The sequence below is a fragment of the Urocampus carinirostris genome, chromosome 3 (genome assembly GCF_059441175.1).
Source record: "Urocampus carinirostris isolate Australia breed hairy pipefish chromosome 3, RoL_Ucar_1.0, whole genome shotgun sequence".
In the NCBI taxonomy this organism is placed as follows: Eukaryota; Metazoa; Chordata; class Actinopteri; order Syngnathiformes; family Syngnathidae; genus Urocampus; species Urocampus carinirostris.
Genome location: NC_142351.1, coordinates 10,428,266 through 10,444,910, shown reverse-complemented (window position 1 = coordinate 10,444,910; position 16,645 = coordinate 10,428,266). Strand labels below are relative to the sequence as shown.

Sequence of the window (16,645 nt, the reverse complement as noted above, 5' to 3'; positions counted from 1 at the left end):
TGTATATTGTATTCCTTTTGCTTTATCATTGTGCAAAGGGATGCTGCTGGAAATGTGAATTTCCCTGCGGGGATGAATAAAGTATCTATCTATCTATGCGGCGGTGTGTTGGGGAGGCAGCGCTACGATGAAAAATGAAAATGATCTGCATTTTTATAGCGCTTTTCAAGTCAATGACTTCCCAAAGCGCTTTACAATGTGCTCCACATTTCCCAATAGCGGCCCTGCAGCCATGTAAGGCGCTAACCTGCTTATTGGGGGTTTTAGGGGTTCAGTGTCTTACCCAAGGACTCTTCGACATGTAACACGGGCGAGACGGGATTCGAACTGGGATCCCTTGATCCAAAGACGAACGCTCTACCACCTGAGCTACTGCCGCCCCACGATGAAGGATGCCTCTTGTCTTAATAAACTGGTGAGGAAGGCGAGCTCTGTTGTGGGGCACAGAGCTGGACAGCCCGACAACTGTAGCTGAGAGACGGGCACTAAAAAAGTTGCGGTCAATCATGGACAATTCATCACATCCACTAGACAGCATCATCTCCAAACAGAAGTGCAGCTTCAGCGACAGACTGCTGTCACAGTCTTGTTCCACGGACAGACTGAGGAGATCATTTCTTCCTCATGCCATGAGGCTCTTTAACTCCCCACACACACACACACACATTTTCATATTCCCCTTTTTTTACTACAGTGTGTATTTTCCGTAGCACTATTTAAATACTCCATAGCAAAACGTTATATTGGGTATTTTTGTATTCTATATCTTTATTTTATTATTTTATTTTTCAACACAAGGACACTGCTGGAAGTGTGAATTTCCCAACGGGGATGAATAAAGTGTCTATCTATCTATATAATGAGTCTTTCACAACACTGTGGAGGAATTTGGGCCCACTCTTCTTTGCATAACTGTTTCAAATCTGCCAGATTGGAGGGTTTTCTATCATGAACTGCCTGTTTAAGGTCACTCCACAGCATCTCAATTGGATTGAAATCAAGACTTTGACTTGGCCACTCCACAACTATATTTATTGTTTTAATGGAGGCATTCAGAAGTGGACTAGCTGGTGTGTTCTGCTGCATGATCCAAGAGAGCTTGAGTTCGAGGGCACAAACTGATAGCCGGACGTTTTCCTTCAGGATCTTCTGGTAAACACCAGAATTTATTATTCCGTCAACCACAGCAAGTCGTCGTGGTCCTGAGACCACCACACTGCCACCATTATGCTGCACTGTTGGCATCATGTTCTTTTTGTCAAATGCTGTGCCATTTTTATGCCAGAACAGGCCACACACCTTCCCAAAACTTCAATTTTGACTCCTTAGTCCACAGAATGTTTCTCTAAAAGTCTCAAGGATAATCAAGATCTTTATCGGCAAATGATTTGTGTTTTTTTTTGTGACAGCAGTGTTTTTGCCTGGGAACTCTCTCATGGATGCCAGTAAAGCCCTGTTTCTTTCGTATAGTGAGGTTTGCGATGCCTGTAGTTCCTTTGGTGTTTTTCGAGGTTCTTTGTAACCTCTCGGATGAGCCGTCGTCACACTGTTTGAGTCATTTTAGCTGTTCGACCAATCCTGGGAAGGTTTGCCACTGTTCCCAGTTTTCTCCATTTGTGGATAACGGCTCCAACAGTAATTCACTGGTGCCCTACAGCCTTTTCCTGACTGATAGATTTAAATCTCTGTTTTTTTCTTAATTCTTCTGGAATTTCTTTGGATCGTGACTTGTCAATTCTGTTCTTGAGATTTTGTAGCTTACTTCACTTAGTCTTACAGATTCAATTTAAGTGATTTCTTGAACACCGGCGATGGCAATCAGTTTTGGGTGAGGCCTGTGAAATTTCACTCAGCTCTCCCAGAACTGTGGTTTAGTCACAGTTAGTCTATTGATTTACAAGGAGGGCAGTCACTTTTTCACATAGGGCCGGATAGGTTTCGAATTTTTGTTCCTTAATAAATGGAATAAATATTTGTGTCATGTCCTGCACGGTCGTCATGGCACCGAGCTGGTCCCGCCCCTTGACACCGGCTGAGACACATTGAGTTGATTGCGTGTGGGATACTTAAGCGCTCCTTTTGGGACTGCCCGTTGCCAGACCATTGCTTAACCTGAGGAAAAACCGTTTGTTCTGAGTAAATGCCTAGTTTGTGATTTTCATTGCCTTTAAGCCTGTTTTGTGAGTAATACCCGGTTTGAATTTTTGATTGCCTTTAAGCCTGTTTTGTTTTGTCTTTGGTCCCTGCGTGTTGGACAACTTTTATTTTCTAAATTAAAGTGACAGATCGTACACGCAAAATGAGTTCACACTTCCTGCCTCCTGGTCCGTTCCCTGACAATTTGAAAACATGCTGTTTGTATTTCCTTGGGTTGTCTCTGTGTGATATTAAAATTGGTTTGTTGATCTAAAATCTTTGTGAGTGATACATGTGCAAAAATAAAACAGACATCAGGAAGTTTTTCACAGCACTGTATTTATTCTCATCTTATTTGGTTATGTGCTGTAATTAGATTTTTTGGTCAAATTTAAGAAATACCACCAGCAATGGCAAATACTAGTGAGAACATAATATTATGAGCCTATGGTTTGTGTGCGTCTACGCGTGTCCATGTACTTGTCCCCTCTCTAGGGCAGCAGAATGGGCGTTGAGGCTGTAATGGCTCTACTGGATGCCACACCAGACACCCCAGCCTGCGTGGTTAGCTTGTCTGGGAACCAGGCAGTTAGGCTGCCACTCATGGAGTGTGTGCAAGTGGTATGTCAATCTTTTATTATGCTGTAAACGATAATCATTTAAGATCACGTATAAGAAAATGACGTTTCATTTACTAGATTCACTACCAGTTTAACAAGTCAAGTCATGTTTATTTGCATAGCCCTTAATCACAAAGAGTCTCAAAGGGCTGCACAGACCACAGATTATTGCAAACTACAGACTATTGTGACACCATCCCCTCATCTAAAATCTACATGAGGGCAAATAATACACAGATATTGCCAACCAAAAATATAGGTTATTCATATGCTATAGAATAGAAGTGTGTTTTAGGCTTAGATTTAAACATTTCCACTGAGGTTGCAGATCGAATCTCAGCGGGAAGAGCATTTCACAGCACCGGGGCCCGAATGGAGAACGCTCTCGAACCTGCGGTTCTCTTCTTAACTCTTGGGATCACTAGTAGACCAGCATTTTCAGAGCGAAGGATCCTACCGGAACATAGGGGGAAATTAAATCTGAAAGATATGAGGGAGCAAGTCCATGCATGGTTTTCTATTTTACCAACAGAAGCTTAAAATCGCATCTTAAGCTAACAGGGAGCCAATGCAGGTTAGCTAAAATCGGGGTTGTGTGATCAAACTTTCTTGTTCTTAGTTAAAAGCCTCGCTGAACACCGGATTGTTAAATCACAAGTAATATTTGTCACACTTTGAGGAGCCTTACACAAAGGTTTCAATTGGACACATGAGAATCAATGAGCCCCAACTGAGGGTTAACATTTGCAGAAGTTAAGAATTTCACACATATACAAACATAATGAAAAACCTGGCCCAAAGGGAACATAGCCATCTGGATTATTGACTCGATTTTGGAATAATTAAAAAACACTGTGTTTAACGCAATTGGACATAGAAGCAGTTGAGGAAAACGTCTGACCAACTGCTCAGAGATAGAAACATTATGTGACTACATGCTGACTGTATCCTAAGCTTTAGCTTGACCGTGTTTACCAACCAAACAAAAAGGGTATTTTGGTTTCCTTCTCCAAGATCTGACTCGAAATATGAGGTCTTCTTTTGTTTTTTTTCCAGACAAAAGATGTGACGGCTGCTATGGCTGAAGGCAGATTTGAGGATGCTATCAAGCTCAGAGGAAAGTAAGTTATTTCCACCATGCATTTTATTTATTAATATTCTCTCAGGTATTAAGAAATATTAAGAAAAGTTTCAGGACCAGAACGGGGACAGGACCCACTTGCGTTTTGTTTCTCACTAGTTTTATTGAAAGAAAGAAAAAGGGTTGCGCCCACGAACCAGTGTTCGCTGGATGCGGGAAGCAGGTCACTCTGATACTCGGACTGTGCTCTGAAGCGAGTGGTAAGCCAGAATAGGGGAGAAGACGTAGTCGGGGACAAAAAGAGGTCGAAAGCCGGGACGGGAGAGCAGACGTGGTCAGGATCAAAAAACGGGTCGAAGCCTGGGACAGACGGGAGCAAAAAATGGGACAGGCGGGAGTCAGGGTCGAAAGAGGCTTGCCTAGTGTTTACTGAGGTTCGCAGACGGACTGACAAAAGGGACAGACGAGACTGGGAACAAATACTGATTGGGAGCCAATCAGAACCCGTGGCAGTTGGCGCCAAAGGAGCTGGCACAGCAGAGTCACATCAGTAATCATGACGCTAAAACATTGTAGTACCACGTACAAAGGAACAAGATCAACACACTTTGCTTTGGTGGTCAACCTGCAGGAGCTTCGAGAACAACTGGAACACATACAAGTTGCTGGCCCACATTAACCCCCCAGACGTTAAAGTAAGAACCATCCGCCTCATATTTTCGTGAAGTCGAAAACATTCAAACTATGTCGTGGTTCCCTTTCTTGTGACAGAGCAACATCAACGTGGCTTTGATAAATGTCGGAGCTCCCTGTGCTGGCATGAACGCAGCCGTGCGCTCGGCAGTTAGGATGGGAATCATTCAAGGTCACAACATGTTGGCGGTCCATGATGGCTTCAATGGCCTTGCACACGGACAGGTACCTTCTATTACTTGATGATGTACATGCAGTTTCTTTTACCTTCTCAGGAAGAGATCTGACCCTTTCTTGATTTCTGTGTTTTTTTGCATATTTATCACTCACAAAGGTTTCAGCTCATACAACCAATTTGAATATCATACAGAGAAAACCCAAGGAAATACAAATGCAGAATTCTGTTTGTTACCAGAACATCCGGCCATCAGTTCGTGCCCTCAAACTCTTGGATCTTTACGCAGGACAATCTGAAACACACCAGCAAGTCCACCTCTGAATGAAAAATGAAGGTTCTGGAGTGGCCAAGTCAAAGTCCGGATTTAAATCCAATTGAGATGCTGTGGTGTGACCTAAAATGGGCAGTTCTTGCTAGAAAAACCTCCAATATGGCAGATTTGAAACAATTTTGCAAAGAAGAGTGGGTCAATGTTCCTCCATAGTGTTGTGAAAGACTCTTTACCAGTTATGTTGAACATATGATTTCTGTTATTGCTGACCAAGGTGGCCCAACTCGCTAATAGGTTCAGGAAGCAATGACTTTTTCACATAGGGCCAGATAGGTTTTGATATTTTGGGGGCCCTAATAAATATAATCCACATTTCGAAACTGCATTATGTGTCAGGACCAGAACTGAAACAGGACCCAATTGCGTGACAGTTCTGACAAGTTTTATTGAAGGTAAGAGGAAGGGCTGCGCCCAGGATCCGGTGTTTGCTGGACGCGGGAAGCAAGTCCCCCTTGTACTCGGATTGTGATCCGAAACACGGAAGTGGATCTTCCGTAGCGAGCGATGGCGGTATCAGGGAAGGAAAAACGGATCGGTAGCCGGGACTGGGAGAGCAAAGCGTGGTAGGGGTCGGAAACAGGTCGTAAGCAAGAACGGAATAGTAGACTTAGTCGGGGACAAAAAATGTCGTAAGCCGGAGACAGACGGGAGCAAAAACGGGACAGGTGGGAGACAGGGTCGAAAAAGGCTTGCCTAGTATAGACTGAGGTTCGCAGATGGACTGACAACAGGGGAGAGACAGGACAGAGTTCAAATAGTGACAGGGAGCCAATCAGAACCCCCGGCTGTTGGCGCCAAATGAGCGGGCACAGCTGAGTCACATCAGTAATCATGACGTTGTCTTTTTAGGTTGTCTCTGTGTGATATTAAAATTGGTTTAATGATCTAAAACCATTGTGAGTGATAAATACGCAAAAACGGGGGGATAATTTTTCACAGCACTGCATTAAAATGACTTGTGTAACGTGTCACTGAAATGAAAATTAATCCTATTTGCTAATGACACAACACTTTGAAATGTCCTCTATTTTTGTTTTCCAATATTCCTTTAATTTTCAGTTTTGTTTTAAATATGTTCTTGTTTCTGGAAAAATGGAATAGTGCTAGGCTGTTAAAAGCTTCTGCTTCAGCTTACCCCCTTAGGGCACATGTGTAAGGACCAGAACGGAAACAGGACCCACTGTTTTATATAAAGAGAGAGGAAGGGCGGCGCGGGAAGCAAGTCGCTCTCGTACTGATTGTGATCCGAACGCGGAAGTGGATCTTCCGTAGCGAGTCTGTAACGAGTCGTCAACCAGAACGGTAGAGTAGATGTAGTCGGAAGCAAAAAGGGGTAGTAAGCCGAGACGGGAGAGCAAACGTGGTCGGGATCAAAACAGGTCGTAGCCGGAGACAAACAGGAGCAAAAACGGGACAGGCGGGAGCCGGGATCAAAAAAAGGCTTGCCTAGGATACATGGAGATTCGCAGACGGATTGACAACAGGGGATTGACAGAACTGGGTTCGAATACTGACAGGGAGCCAATCAGAACCCGTTGCAGTTGGCGCCAAATGAGGAGGCACAGGTGATTCACATCGGTAATCATGACAACATGTTTATGTATTATATCATTGTACAGCTATTTTGTGCAAATATTTCATTGATTCCTATTGTTAATTAGTGCTTGTTGTTGTGTATAAATGCAAAACAAGATAAGTGTTTGGATCAATCATTTATTCTCTCCTGCCACAGATTGAGCCTATCAACTGGACCTCGGTGAGCGGCTGGACAGGCTTGGGGGGCTCGATGTTGGGCACGAAGAGGTAAGGGAGCATCTGAAGTGGAAGTTTTGTTTTTTGTTACTGATTGGCGCAAAGGGCTACTAGTTTGATATACATTCCTAAAATAGCAATTTGTCATTACTATGTTGATAGATAGATAGAACAATTATGCAAAGAAGAGTGGGCCCAAATTCCTCCACAGCGTTGTGAAAGACTCATTAGATAGATAGATAGATAGATAGATAGATACTTTATTAATCCCCTTAGGGAAATTAACACTTCCAGCAGTATCCTTGTGTTGAAAAATAAAATAATAAAATAAAGATATAGAATACAAAAATAATGTGGGCTTTTACTCACCCGGGTGGAGTTAAAGAGCCTCATGGCTTGTGGAAGAAATGATCTTCTCAGTCTGTCCGTGGAAAAAGACTGTGACAGCAGTCTGTCGCTGAAGCTGCTCTTCTGTTTGGAGATTATGCTGTGTAGTGGATGTAATGAATTGTTACAATGTTATTAGCAGATTGTAATTTTTAGAAGTTAAGTCAACCACTGAACCAGTGGTTCTCAACTGGTGTGTCTTGACGACCCGCCATTCCACCCTAACGGTAAGCTGCGACCCAAGTCATCAAAAAATGTCTACTTTTCATCAAATGAAAGGATTGTGCAGTTTAAAGCAGTGAAAGTTGTCACGCCCAGAACAAAGGGTAGACCCAATCGCGTAACGTTTCTCACAAATTTATTGAGATAGAGAAAGGAAGGGCAGTGTTCGCTCGAGGCGGGAAGCAAGTCGCTCTCTCAATCGGATCGTGATCCGAATACGGAACAGGTCGATAGCCAGGACAGGAGAGCAAAGAACGTGGTCGGGATCAAAAACGGGTCGTAAGCCGGGACGGGAGAGACTGCCCTTTTTGTCATGAGTTTAGGACACTGGTAATGGATGAAACCAATATAACCTATTTACCGTTCATAGCCTATTTTCCTTCTACATACATTTCTTTTAGGATCATTGCTGAAGTTTCCTTCATTAGTGCCTAAAGAAACCGAAAGCAATGATCTTCCTTCTTTGCCAGCTCATATCCAGCAACTACCTCCACTACATAGTCGAGACCTTCCTCCTGTGATGACCACCTAATTTGTTGGTTATTTATTTAAAGTACAAAGTCCCAGAGTTTGTCCTTGTGAATTTCTGTTATGAGTGCGGGTCGAGCGGTGGGGGGCCCAAAAGAATTTTTGCTTTGGGCCCCACTAGACCCTAGAATTGCCACTGTATATTACTGCACAATACATTTCTAATGTATTTGTAACTCTGTATCAATCTCCACTGTCAAATTTCTATTCGTCCTATTGACATGGCATGTTTGACTGACTTTCTGTTCACTTTGGTAGGACACTTCCAGGTAAGCTGATGGAGGAAATCAGCCAAAACATTTCAAAGTTTAACATCCACGCCTTGGTGATCATCGGAGGATTTGAGGTACGATTAAATGGCCTAAAACCAATTTTTGTTTCAGAGTGAGTGTTGCATTATGTACCGTAATTTCCGCACTATAAGGCGCACCTAAAAGCCTTTATTTTTTTCAAAAGCTGACCATGCGCCTTATAATACAGTGCGCCTTATTTATGGATCAATATTAAGTCGCAAAGTCTTGCAACTAATGCAGCAGCCGCCGACTAGATTTTCCCCCGAACGCCAAGTAGTCCGCGGTGTATGCTGGGATTTATTTACCGGCGTTTCATTGGCTAACCAATGTGTCAATCATCATTTGAATCGATCACTATTGGCTAAAGTTATTCGGAGGTAAAGGGGGCGGATTCTTTTTATCATTTACAGGCTGGCATAGGCTAAAGGGGCAAAACAAAGCCGGCAATTGGCCGAAAAAGATGAATGTGAATAGCATGTTGGGTTGACGGCATAGAGAAAACAGTATTTTACTATTCTGTACTGTATTTGTAAATGTTTAACTCTCCTGGATTTACTACACTCACGGATATAAGAGGACCATGGTTGCACATTATTATTGAACACAACGACTTTGGTGAGCTACTCCGGCTATATATTTTCCCTGTATCGTGTTTCAGACTGAACTTGATGTTTCTGTGATATGCGGTGCAGATAATGGATGGAATGGAGTGTCTATTTTTAAATTAAACTCAATTCCAAGTGTTCATTGTCATATGCACAGTAAAGTTGCGAGTGAAAAAGAAAATAGAAACTAAGGAATGGTTGGCATTTCTTGAATCCCAAGACTTTAACCTTCCGAATGATATTTGGAACGATGGATTTGAGTGACATCGTACGGACACCGCATCCGCACGTGTCTACGACACGTATTTGCTTCTTTGCAAGCTTTCGGAATGTTAAGGGGGTAATAAGTTGGACTGAACAATCTGACTGTTTTGTCGACGTTCCCATTGTAGCACCTTATAATCCGGTGCGCCTTATGTATTTCAAATCTAGGACCAAAAACTATTTTTTCGGGGTGCGCCCTATAACCCGGTGCGCCTTATAGTGCGGAAAATACGGTAATAGGTAAAATGACAAGTATTTGTCTTGATTTACTTGAAATGAAGAGCTACAGTGGAATTGTGTGTGGTTTCGTGTATTTGTAGTAAAAGCCGTTCGATGCCGCTAGCTAAAGCATGTTGTTATTGTCAGAAGGTAGCTCTTTCACTTTCATTAAAATGAACACGGACCATTTTTTAACTGTTGTTTCCCAAAACGCTTCACAAACACTCATCAAATATCACTCACTGTTTTTATTTTCAAGATGTAACCGGTAGTGTTAACAAGCGAAATAAGCTGCGATGGCTGCATGTGGTTGAGAGCGGTTAATACTATCATACAGAATGGTTCGTAGTGGTTTCGCCGCAGTCCTATTCCGTGTAAATCGATTATGTAAGACATGGCTACACTTGTGGGTCATGTTTTGGTACATTCAGTTCCAGTGTGAAGAGTTCTGGATGAGTCACCCAATAACTCCTTGCCATCATGCCAGCGATCACTTCGGTTTAATGGCAGGGGGGGTATACTGTATACCTGTATACGTTTTTTTTATGCATTTTTGAAGGGGCGCCGCTACTTCGCGGATTTTCAGTTTTCGCGGGTGCTCTCGGTTCCCATTAACCGCGATAACCGAGGGTTTACTCTAATAGTATTAGTAATTGTATTGCGGCGATTGTTTTTGTTTACACAATCTGGTGTGTGTTCCTGCAGGCTTACGTGGGAGGTCTGGAGATTGTTCAGGCTCGAGAGAAGTATGAAGAAGTGTGCATTCCGATAGTTGTTATCCCCGCCACGGTTTCCAACAACGTCCCCGGCTCCGATTTCAGCATCGGAGCTGACACTGCCCTGAACACTATCACTTCTGTTAGTGGCCAGTGTAAAAACAGACCTATACACGAACACAATTTATACACGTGCATCCACATGCTGTTCTCTTTTTCCTTGCAGACATGCGATAGAATCAAGCAGTCAGCAGCAGGAACCAAACGTCGCGTGTTTCTTGTTGAAACGATGGGAGGCTACTGTGGCTACTTAGCCACCATGGCCGGTCTAGCAGCCGGGGCAGACGCTGCCTACATATTTGAGGAGAAATTCAGCATTAAAGACCTGGAGGTGCATTTTTTATAGAATAGAATAGAATAGAATAGAATATACCTTTATTGTCATAGTTACAACATGGGTTGAATATATTGTGACAACGAAATTGGACGTGGCACTCCAGACAAAGATAACAAAGAGATAAAGGTACCAAGAAGATGTTTGTACTGTCCTTGTTGCATAGGCTTTTTTTTCCTACAGAGGGGAGTGTATGAGGGGGTGAGGGACAGACAGAGATGGCCGGATCCAACTAGATGTTTGATCTTACTGTACACACGGTCCAGTCCACGAATTGAATGAATTTGGGAAGTACAGTCCTTAAGCATGACTGATTAAAGTCCGTCGGGGTGTGCGAGCTGCTGTTTATTGATTGCAGCGGGCAGGAGATGTAGCGCTATGCTAACGTTAGCATCGGGTGGAACGTTAGCATCCGGTGGAACGTAAACAGCAACCAAAATGACCGCAGTTAGCTCTCTCGGTAGATAGAAGCGTCACAGAAATACAGTGATTGGACACAGAATGACTTTTGAATATTGCCTTCTCTTCCCAGATGAATGTTGAGCATCTTCTGGAGAAGATGAAGACGACAGTGAAGAGGGGCTTGGTTCTCAGGTAAGAACCAGGTCTGTAGCCTTGGGAACAGGGCGCCCACCCCTAAGCTCGGCCTAAGACTTACAACATTGGTACCCATTGCCTCCCTGCTTAGCGCTCAGCATTGAGGGTTGGAGTTTGGGGGTTTGATCTCCTATACCTGAACTATCATACCAATGTTGATTTTTATAAAGTCTACGGGACCACTATACTGTTGTTGTAATTCCAAACAGTTTTAAAGGAAATCGGTCTCTGGAAGCAGAATATGATCGGTTATTGGCCTGATTATCATTGTTTTTCTACAACAAAATTACAGTTGCACACCATTTGGTAAAATGTACAATACAAAAACTAATAAATCAAAAAAGTATTCATCTCTAATCAAAAGTATTCATTAAATAAAAACTACACTCCACCGGGATATTGCAATCAAAACTGTAACAAAGTCAACACCACAACTAAATTACCTCCCATCCTGCTATATTTTGGAAATAAAGTCAAAGTGTAAATAAAGTAAACAATTCAAAGATTTAACAGTACAAAACAAGAACATCTAAAAGAAAAACTACACAACTGGGATACTGCACTTTAAACGTGATATTGCACTTAAAATCGGGTTATTGTCCTTAGAACTGGGACATTGCACTTTAAATCTGTGTTTCACGACTGCGGTTTAGTGTTTCGATAGCTTTGGGGAAGAAACTATCCCTCAAACTGTTCTTTTGGGCCTTGCGGGATCCGAACCGTTGGCCCAATGGGGCTTTGCTATCCGCTTCAGACCATCCTGCATACCACGTACCAGTTCTCGTGCGTCCCCAATAAAAACACAGTGAGTATGCACTGATCACGCTCAAATTGCTGTTCTTCCTGTTACAGGAACGAAAACTCAAATGCCAACTACACCACAGATTTCATCTTCAGCTTGTACTCAGAAGAGGGTAAAGGCGTCTTTGACTGTCGCAAGAACGTGCTCGGGCACATGCAACAGGTGGCCATTCTCTGTCCTTTTTCACAAATGCCTTTTTCTATGCGTGCAGTTGACATCCTATCTCTTGACTACAGGGTGGCACTCCAACACCTTTTGATAGAAACTTTGGCACCAAGATGGGCGCCAAGTCTGTGCTGTGGCTGACTGAGAAGCTCAAAGAGTGCTACAGACATGGTTAGGTTACAAGAAAGATAGATGTGATAATATCTGACGGACCAAGGGTGTCAAAAGTCAATCTAAAAGCTAAGGCCCAGTGTTCTGCCGAAACGTCTTACCCTGATGTCCAACTGTAGGCTGATCTGACAGCAATTTTGTCTTCTTTCTAATCAAGTAAATCCAGAAACACTGAAACTTATTACAAACAGAACTTTTACTAACGATATGAGGGTTGGCATGCATACATAGATAGATAGATAGATAGATAGATAGATAGATAGATAGATAGATAGATAGATAGATAGATAGATAGATACTTTATTCATCCCCGCAGGGAAATTCACATTTCCAGCAGCATCCCTTTGCTGAGAACAATACAATAATAAAGCAAAAGGAATACAATATACAAATACCCAATGTGACGTGCTAATAACCACTGTAGCGTGTTGTATAGAGTATTTAAATAGTGCTACATAAAATACACACTGCAATAAAAGTACGGTAATATGCAATGTAGGGGGTGTGGTTTAATATGGGCCTTTACTCCGCTGGGTGGAGCTAAAGAGCCTCATGGCATGAGGAAGATGCGTAATTACCGAAGAAAACAAACACCATGCTAAAAAGCTTTCACTGAAAACACGCCAAGCTTAAAAGCTACGTCAGAAAACAGTATTTTGAAGTATTGAAAGAGTCTGTCTATCTATCTATCTATCTATCTATCTATCTATCTTTCTATCTTTCTATCTATCTATCTATCTATCTATCCATCTACCTACCTACATACCGAGACACCCACCCACCTACCTACCTACCTACCCACCTACCCACCCTGGTCATATCCCACGAGAGGGGTGACCGACAGCAAGACAAACACATACACAAAAACAAAGAAAATAAAAAAAGGGAAAAAGTAGCAAAAAAACACACAAAAATTCTTTGGGACCATGGCCAACCCAAATGCCCAAACACCCAAACAAGTTAAGCACCTCCGGCACCCAAGTCGGTCATGCTTTCGAGCTTCCAGATGAAACGGGAAACAAGAAAGCGGCCATGTCACTCTGGTCAGGGTGACAAAACACACTCTTCTGTTCAACAGCAGGGCCCGACATCTTTCACTGGTTTACCCCTGCTGCATCATACGGGCCCTGCCCATCCCTTAGAACACGTCCACACATCCCACTATCCTTTTACAACACCTCTCCACTCATTCCTATCACCAACAAGAGTTCTAGCTTCCACTACATTTAGACCTCTTTTACTACCATCCATCCACATCAATCACGGCCTTCCTCTTGGTCTCCATTTTCTTCTGCTCTGTAGATCCTCTTCAACATTCGCTCCTCATCCATCCTCTCCATGTGTGAGTCTGATAAGACCAAATAAAAACGAAAATGAGGAAGTACTTACTGCTTTCAACTGAATGTATCATCACTTTCTAAGGCACATACAGTAGATGCCCACTCTTGCATTCGTACTTGGGGGCGCAATATAGTACTGCACTGTGAACTACTGTAGTTTATTTACCTTTCTTCTGGTCAGGTCGCATCTTTGCCAATACACCCAACTCCGCCTGTGTTCTGGGCATGAAGAAGAGGGCACTCACCTTCCAGCCCCTAGAGGAACTTAAGGCAGACACAGACTTTGAGTATGATATGCACGCTGTAATGCATGGTGTGCAGTGCCTGGCAAAAGTATTGGCCCCCTAAGAACCTTTTCACATACAGCCATATTTCTGGCTTAAAACTTGTGTATATAAAAAATAGAACGAATATTTTATAAGAATCAACGACATGTGAGACACAATGGTAACAAGAAACCAAATGTATTCAACATTGTATATTGTACCAACAAATACAAAAAAATGAAAAGTATGCGTTGCAAAAATATTGTCCCCCTTTGAGTTAACCTCTTTTTGTTGCTATCACAGCTACAATTTGTGTCTTTTGGGGTGTCTCCTTACAAAACAGCTCAAGTTCCTTAAAATTTGTTGGTTATTGCTCCACAAATTTTGATAGGATTGAGGTCTTAAATTTGGCTTTTTTTAAATGAAATGAAATGATCTGCATTTTTATAGCGCTTTTCAAGTCAATGAAGACTTCGCAAAGCGCTTTACAATGTGGTTCACATTTACCCATTCACACATACACTCACACCAATAGCGGACGTGCAGCCATGCAAGGCGCCAACCTGCTTATTGGGGGCATTAGGGGTTCAGTGTCTTACCCAAGGACACTTTGACATGTAACACGGAGGATTCGAACTGCGATCTCTTGATCCCAAGACGAGCGCTCTACCTCCTGAGCTACTGCATTCTAACACCTTTATGCAGTTACTTTTAAACCATTCCATTGTATTTTTTGCTTTATGGTAAGAGTAGTTGTCCTGTTGGAGAGTGAACATGCGCCGCATTCTGAGGTCTCTTGCTGACTTCCACAGATTTTCTGCCAGAATCGGCCTCTATTTGGCTTTATCCTTCTTCCCATCAACTCTAACGATCTTCACAGCCCCTGCTGAAGAAAAGAAACCACCATGTTTGACAGTGGGGATGGTGTTTTCAGCGTGATGTTCACTGTTTCTCTCACACCATATGTAACTCATGCAATCAGCCCAAAAAGTGCAATTTTTGTCTCACCTGTCTAGAGTATCTTGTTTCACATGCTATTTGTGTCTTCTATGTGGCTTCCTGCAAACGCCAAACAGCTCTTTTTGTAGTATTTTTTTCAGAGAGGGCTTTTTTTCTTGCTACTCTTCCATAAAGGGCAGATTTATGCAGAGTATGACAAAAAGGTGTCTTGTGCGCAGAATGTCCCACTTCAGCTGTGTATGCATGCAGGTGGTCATCTAATGTGATCATGGACTTCCTGGTTGCTTCTCTGATTAGTTTTTTCTTTGTTCTTCGTGTAGGTATGCAGTGTTTTTAAATCTCTCTCCATTATGATATAATTGCTTGCACAGTGCCTCGGAGGATGTGTAAATGTTAAGGAATCTTGGATCCATTCCTGCTTTGAACTTTTCCATATCTTTATCCTGAGCCTGCCTGCTGTGTTCTTTGGTTGACATAATGTCTGTTTTCCAGTGACTGCTTTCACAGACCTCTGAGCTCATTACAGAGCAGGTGTATTTAAACTGAGACCTAGCTTTCCATTTTTCATTGTTAGTGATTTAGATCGACACTGGATCCTTCAGAAGTCATCAGGGAACTCTGCAGTCATTTGTCCAGGCGTAGGATAAAGGAGGGCTAATATTTTTGCAACACCTACTTTTTAGTGTTTTTGTTGTAAATATAACATAAAATGTTAAAATAATTTGGTTCCGTTTCACAAGTGTGTCTCACATGTTTTGGATTCTTAGAAAATATTTTCAGTTGTTTAGCTTAAAGTTTGGACCCTGAAATGTTGCAAATTGATTAAATGTTTGGGGGGTGAAATATTTCCGCTAGGCACTGTATGTACAATTTTCGTGATTGGGGTCTAATTACAATTCTTCTCCTTCCATTGCCGACCTGACTTGGTGCAGGCACCGCATTCCGAAGACACAATGGTGGTTGAAGATACGTCCCATCATGAAGATTCTGGCCAAGTACGACATCAAGCTCGACACGTCCGAACATGCAGATATGGAGCATGTGATCAAGAAAAGAGGCCAATTCAGTAACTGAATGTCAAGAAAGGACAAGTACAGTCATATTTAGAATCTTATCTCAGTTGCACATTATTCAGAATGCTGAAACATTAAACACAATCCAAAAGTGTTGTGGGTTTTTTATTTAGCGTCACAATCATATTGCTATTTGTAATGTTGCGGGGAGGATTCATGGTAATCATGAACCCATACCTACCAACACTTGTCAAGAACCAGAACAGGATCAGGACCCAAACGCGTGACGTTACTCACACAAGCCTTTTATTTTACGAGAAATGGGAAGTCATTAGGCAGCAGTCTGGCGTGAAATGATAGGAAGCCAGAGGCCGACGAGATCGATACCAATTGCCCGAGTTGATATCGGACAGATGGGGTTGATACTGGACAGGAGGGGACAGACAGGATAGGTAATGAAACGGGATATCGAAAATAAACAGGACGGGAACGAAAACTGGAGAAAATAATAGACAGGACAAAAATAGACGGAAACAAAACTAGAAACCGAAATTAAACGGGACAAAATAAACGGGAACAATACCGGACAGGAAATACCAACAGGACAGAAAGCCAATCTGTCAATGAGCCGCAGCTGTTGCCACACAATTGGGCAAACGTGACACCACTACCACTCCACTGTTACACGACTTTTTTTTCTATAAAAACGCCATCCCATTTGATTTTTTTTTATGAATTAAATGACTAAATTTTGTGCAGGCTTGGGGAGTAACGTAATACATGGAACGTCAAAAATGATGTTGGCAAGCTGTTTGGATTAATTTTCATTTTGTTTCTGTCCAATTTTATGTTAGTTTTGCCGGAGATCAAAGAGATCAAAGCCAGGAGAGAAAGCTTACCACGTGTTGTGAG

The 16,645-nt window shown here is 42.4% G+C and overlaps 1 protein-coding gene across 2 annotated transcripts in view; it reads left to right on the top strand.

The window, feature by feature from the left end:
- The window catches only part of LOC148368631 (ATP-dependent 6-phosphofructokinase, muscle type-like), a 29,674-nt gene extending 13,786 nt beyond the window's left edge, over window positions 1-15,888 (top strand). The window contains exons 10-22 of one of the 2 annotated variants that reach the window (XM_088330615.1): window positions 2,632-2,757; window positions 3,813-3,877; window positions 4,469-4,532; window positions 4,609-4,755; window positions 6,772-6,842; window positions 8,187-8,274; window positions 10,015-10,167; window positions 10,252-10,416; window positions 10,952-11,013; window positions 11,869-11,980; window positions 12,055-12,154; window positions 13,676-13,781; window positions 15,653-15,888. In XM_088330615.1, the coding sequence (XP_088186741.1) occupies window positions 2,632-2,757; window positions 3,813-3,877; window positions 4,469-4,532; window positions 4,609-4,755; window positions 6,772-6,842; window positions 8,187-8,274; window positions 10,015-10,167; window positions 10,252-10,416; window positions 10,952-11,013; window positions 11,869-11,980; window positions 12,055-12,154; window positions 13,676-13,781; window positions 15,653-15,794 (1,401 nt within the window). In that variant the 3' untranslated portion in view covers window positions 15,795-15,888. Of the gene's footprint in view, window positions 1-2,631; window positions 2,758-3,812; window positions 3,878-4,468; window positions 4,533-4,608; window positions 4,756-6,771; window positions 6,843-8,186; window positions 8,275-10,014; window positions 10,417-10,951; window positions 11,014-11,868; window positions 11,981-12,054; window positions 12,155-13,675; window positions 13,782-15,652 lie in introns of both variants that reach the window. The other variant, XM_088330614.1, reaches the window with a different exon arrangement.
- Window positions 15,889-16,645: the final 757 nt, after the last annotated feature.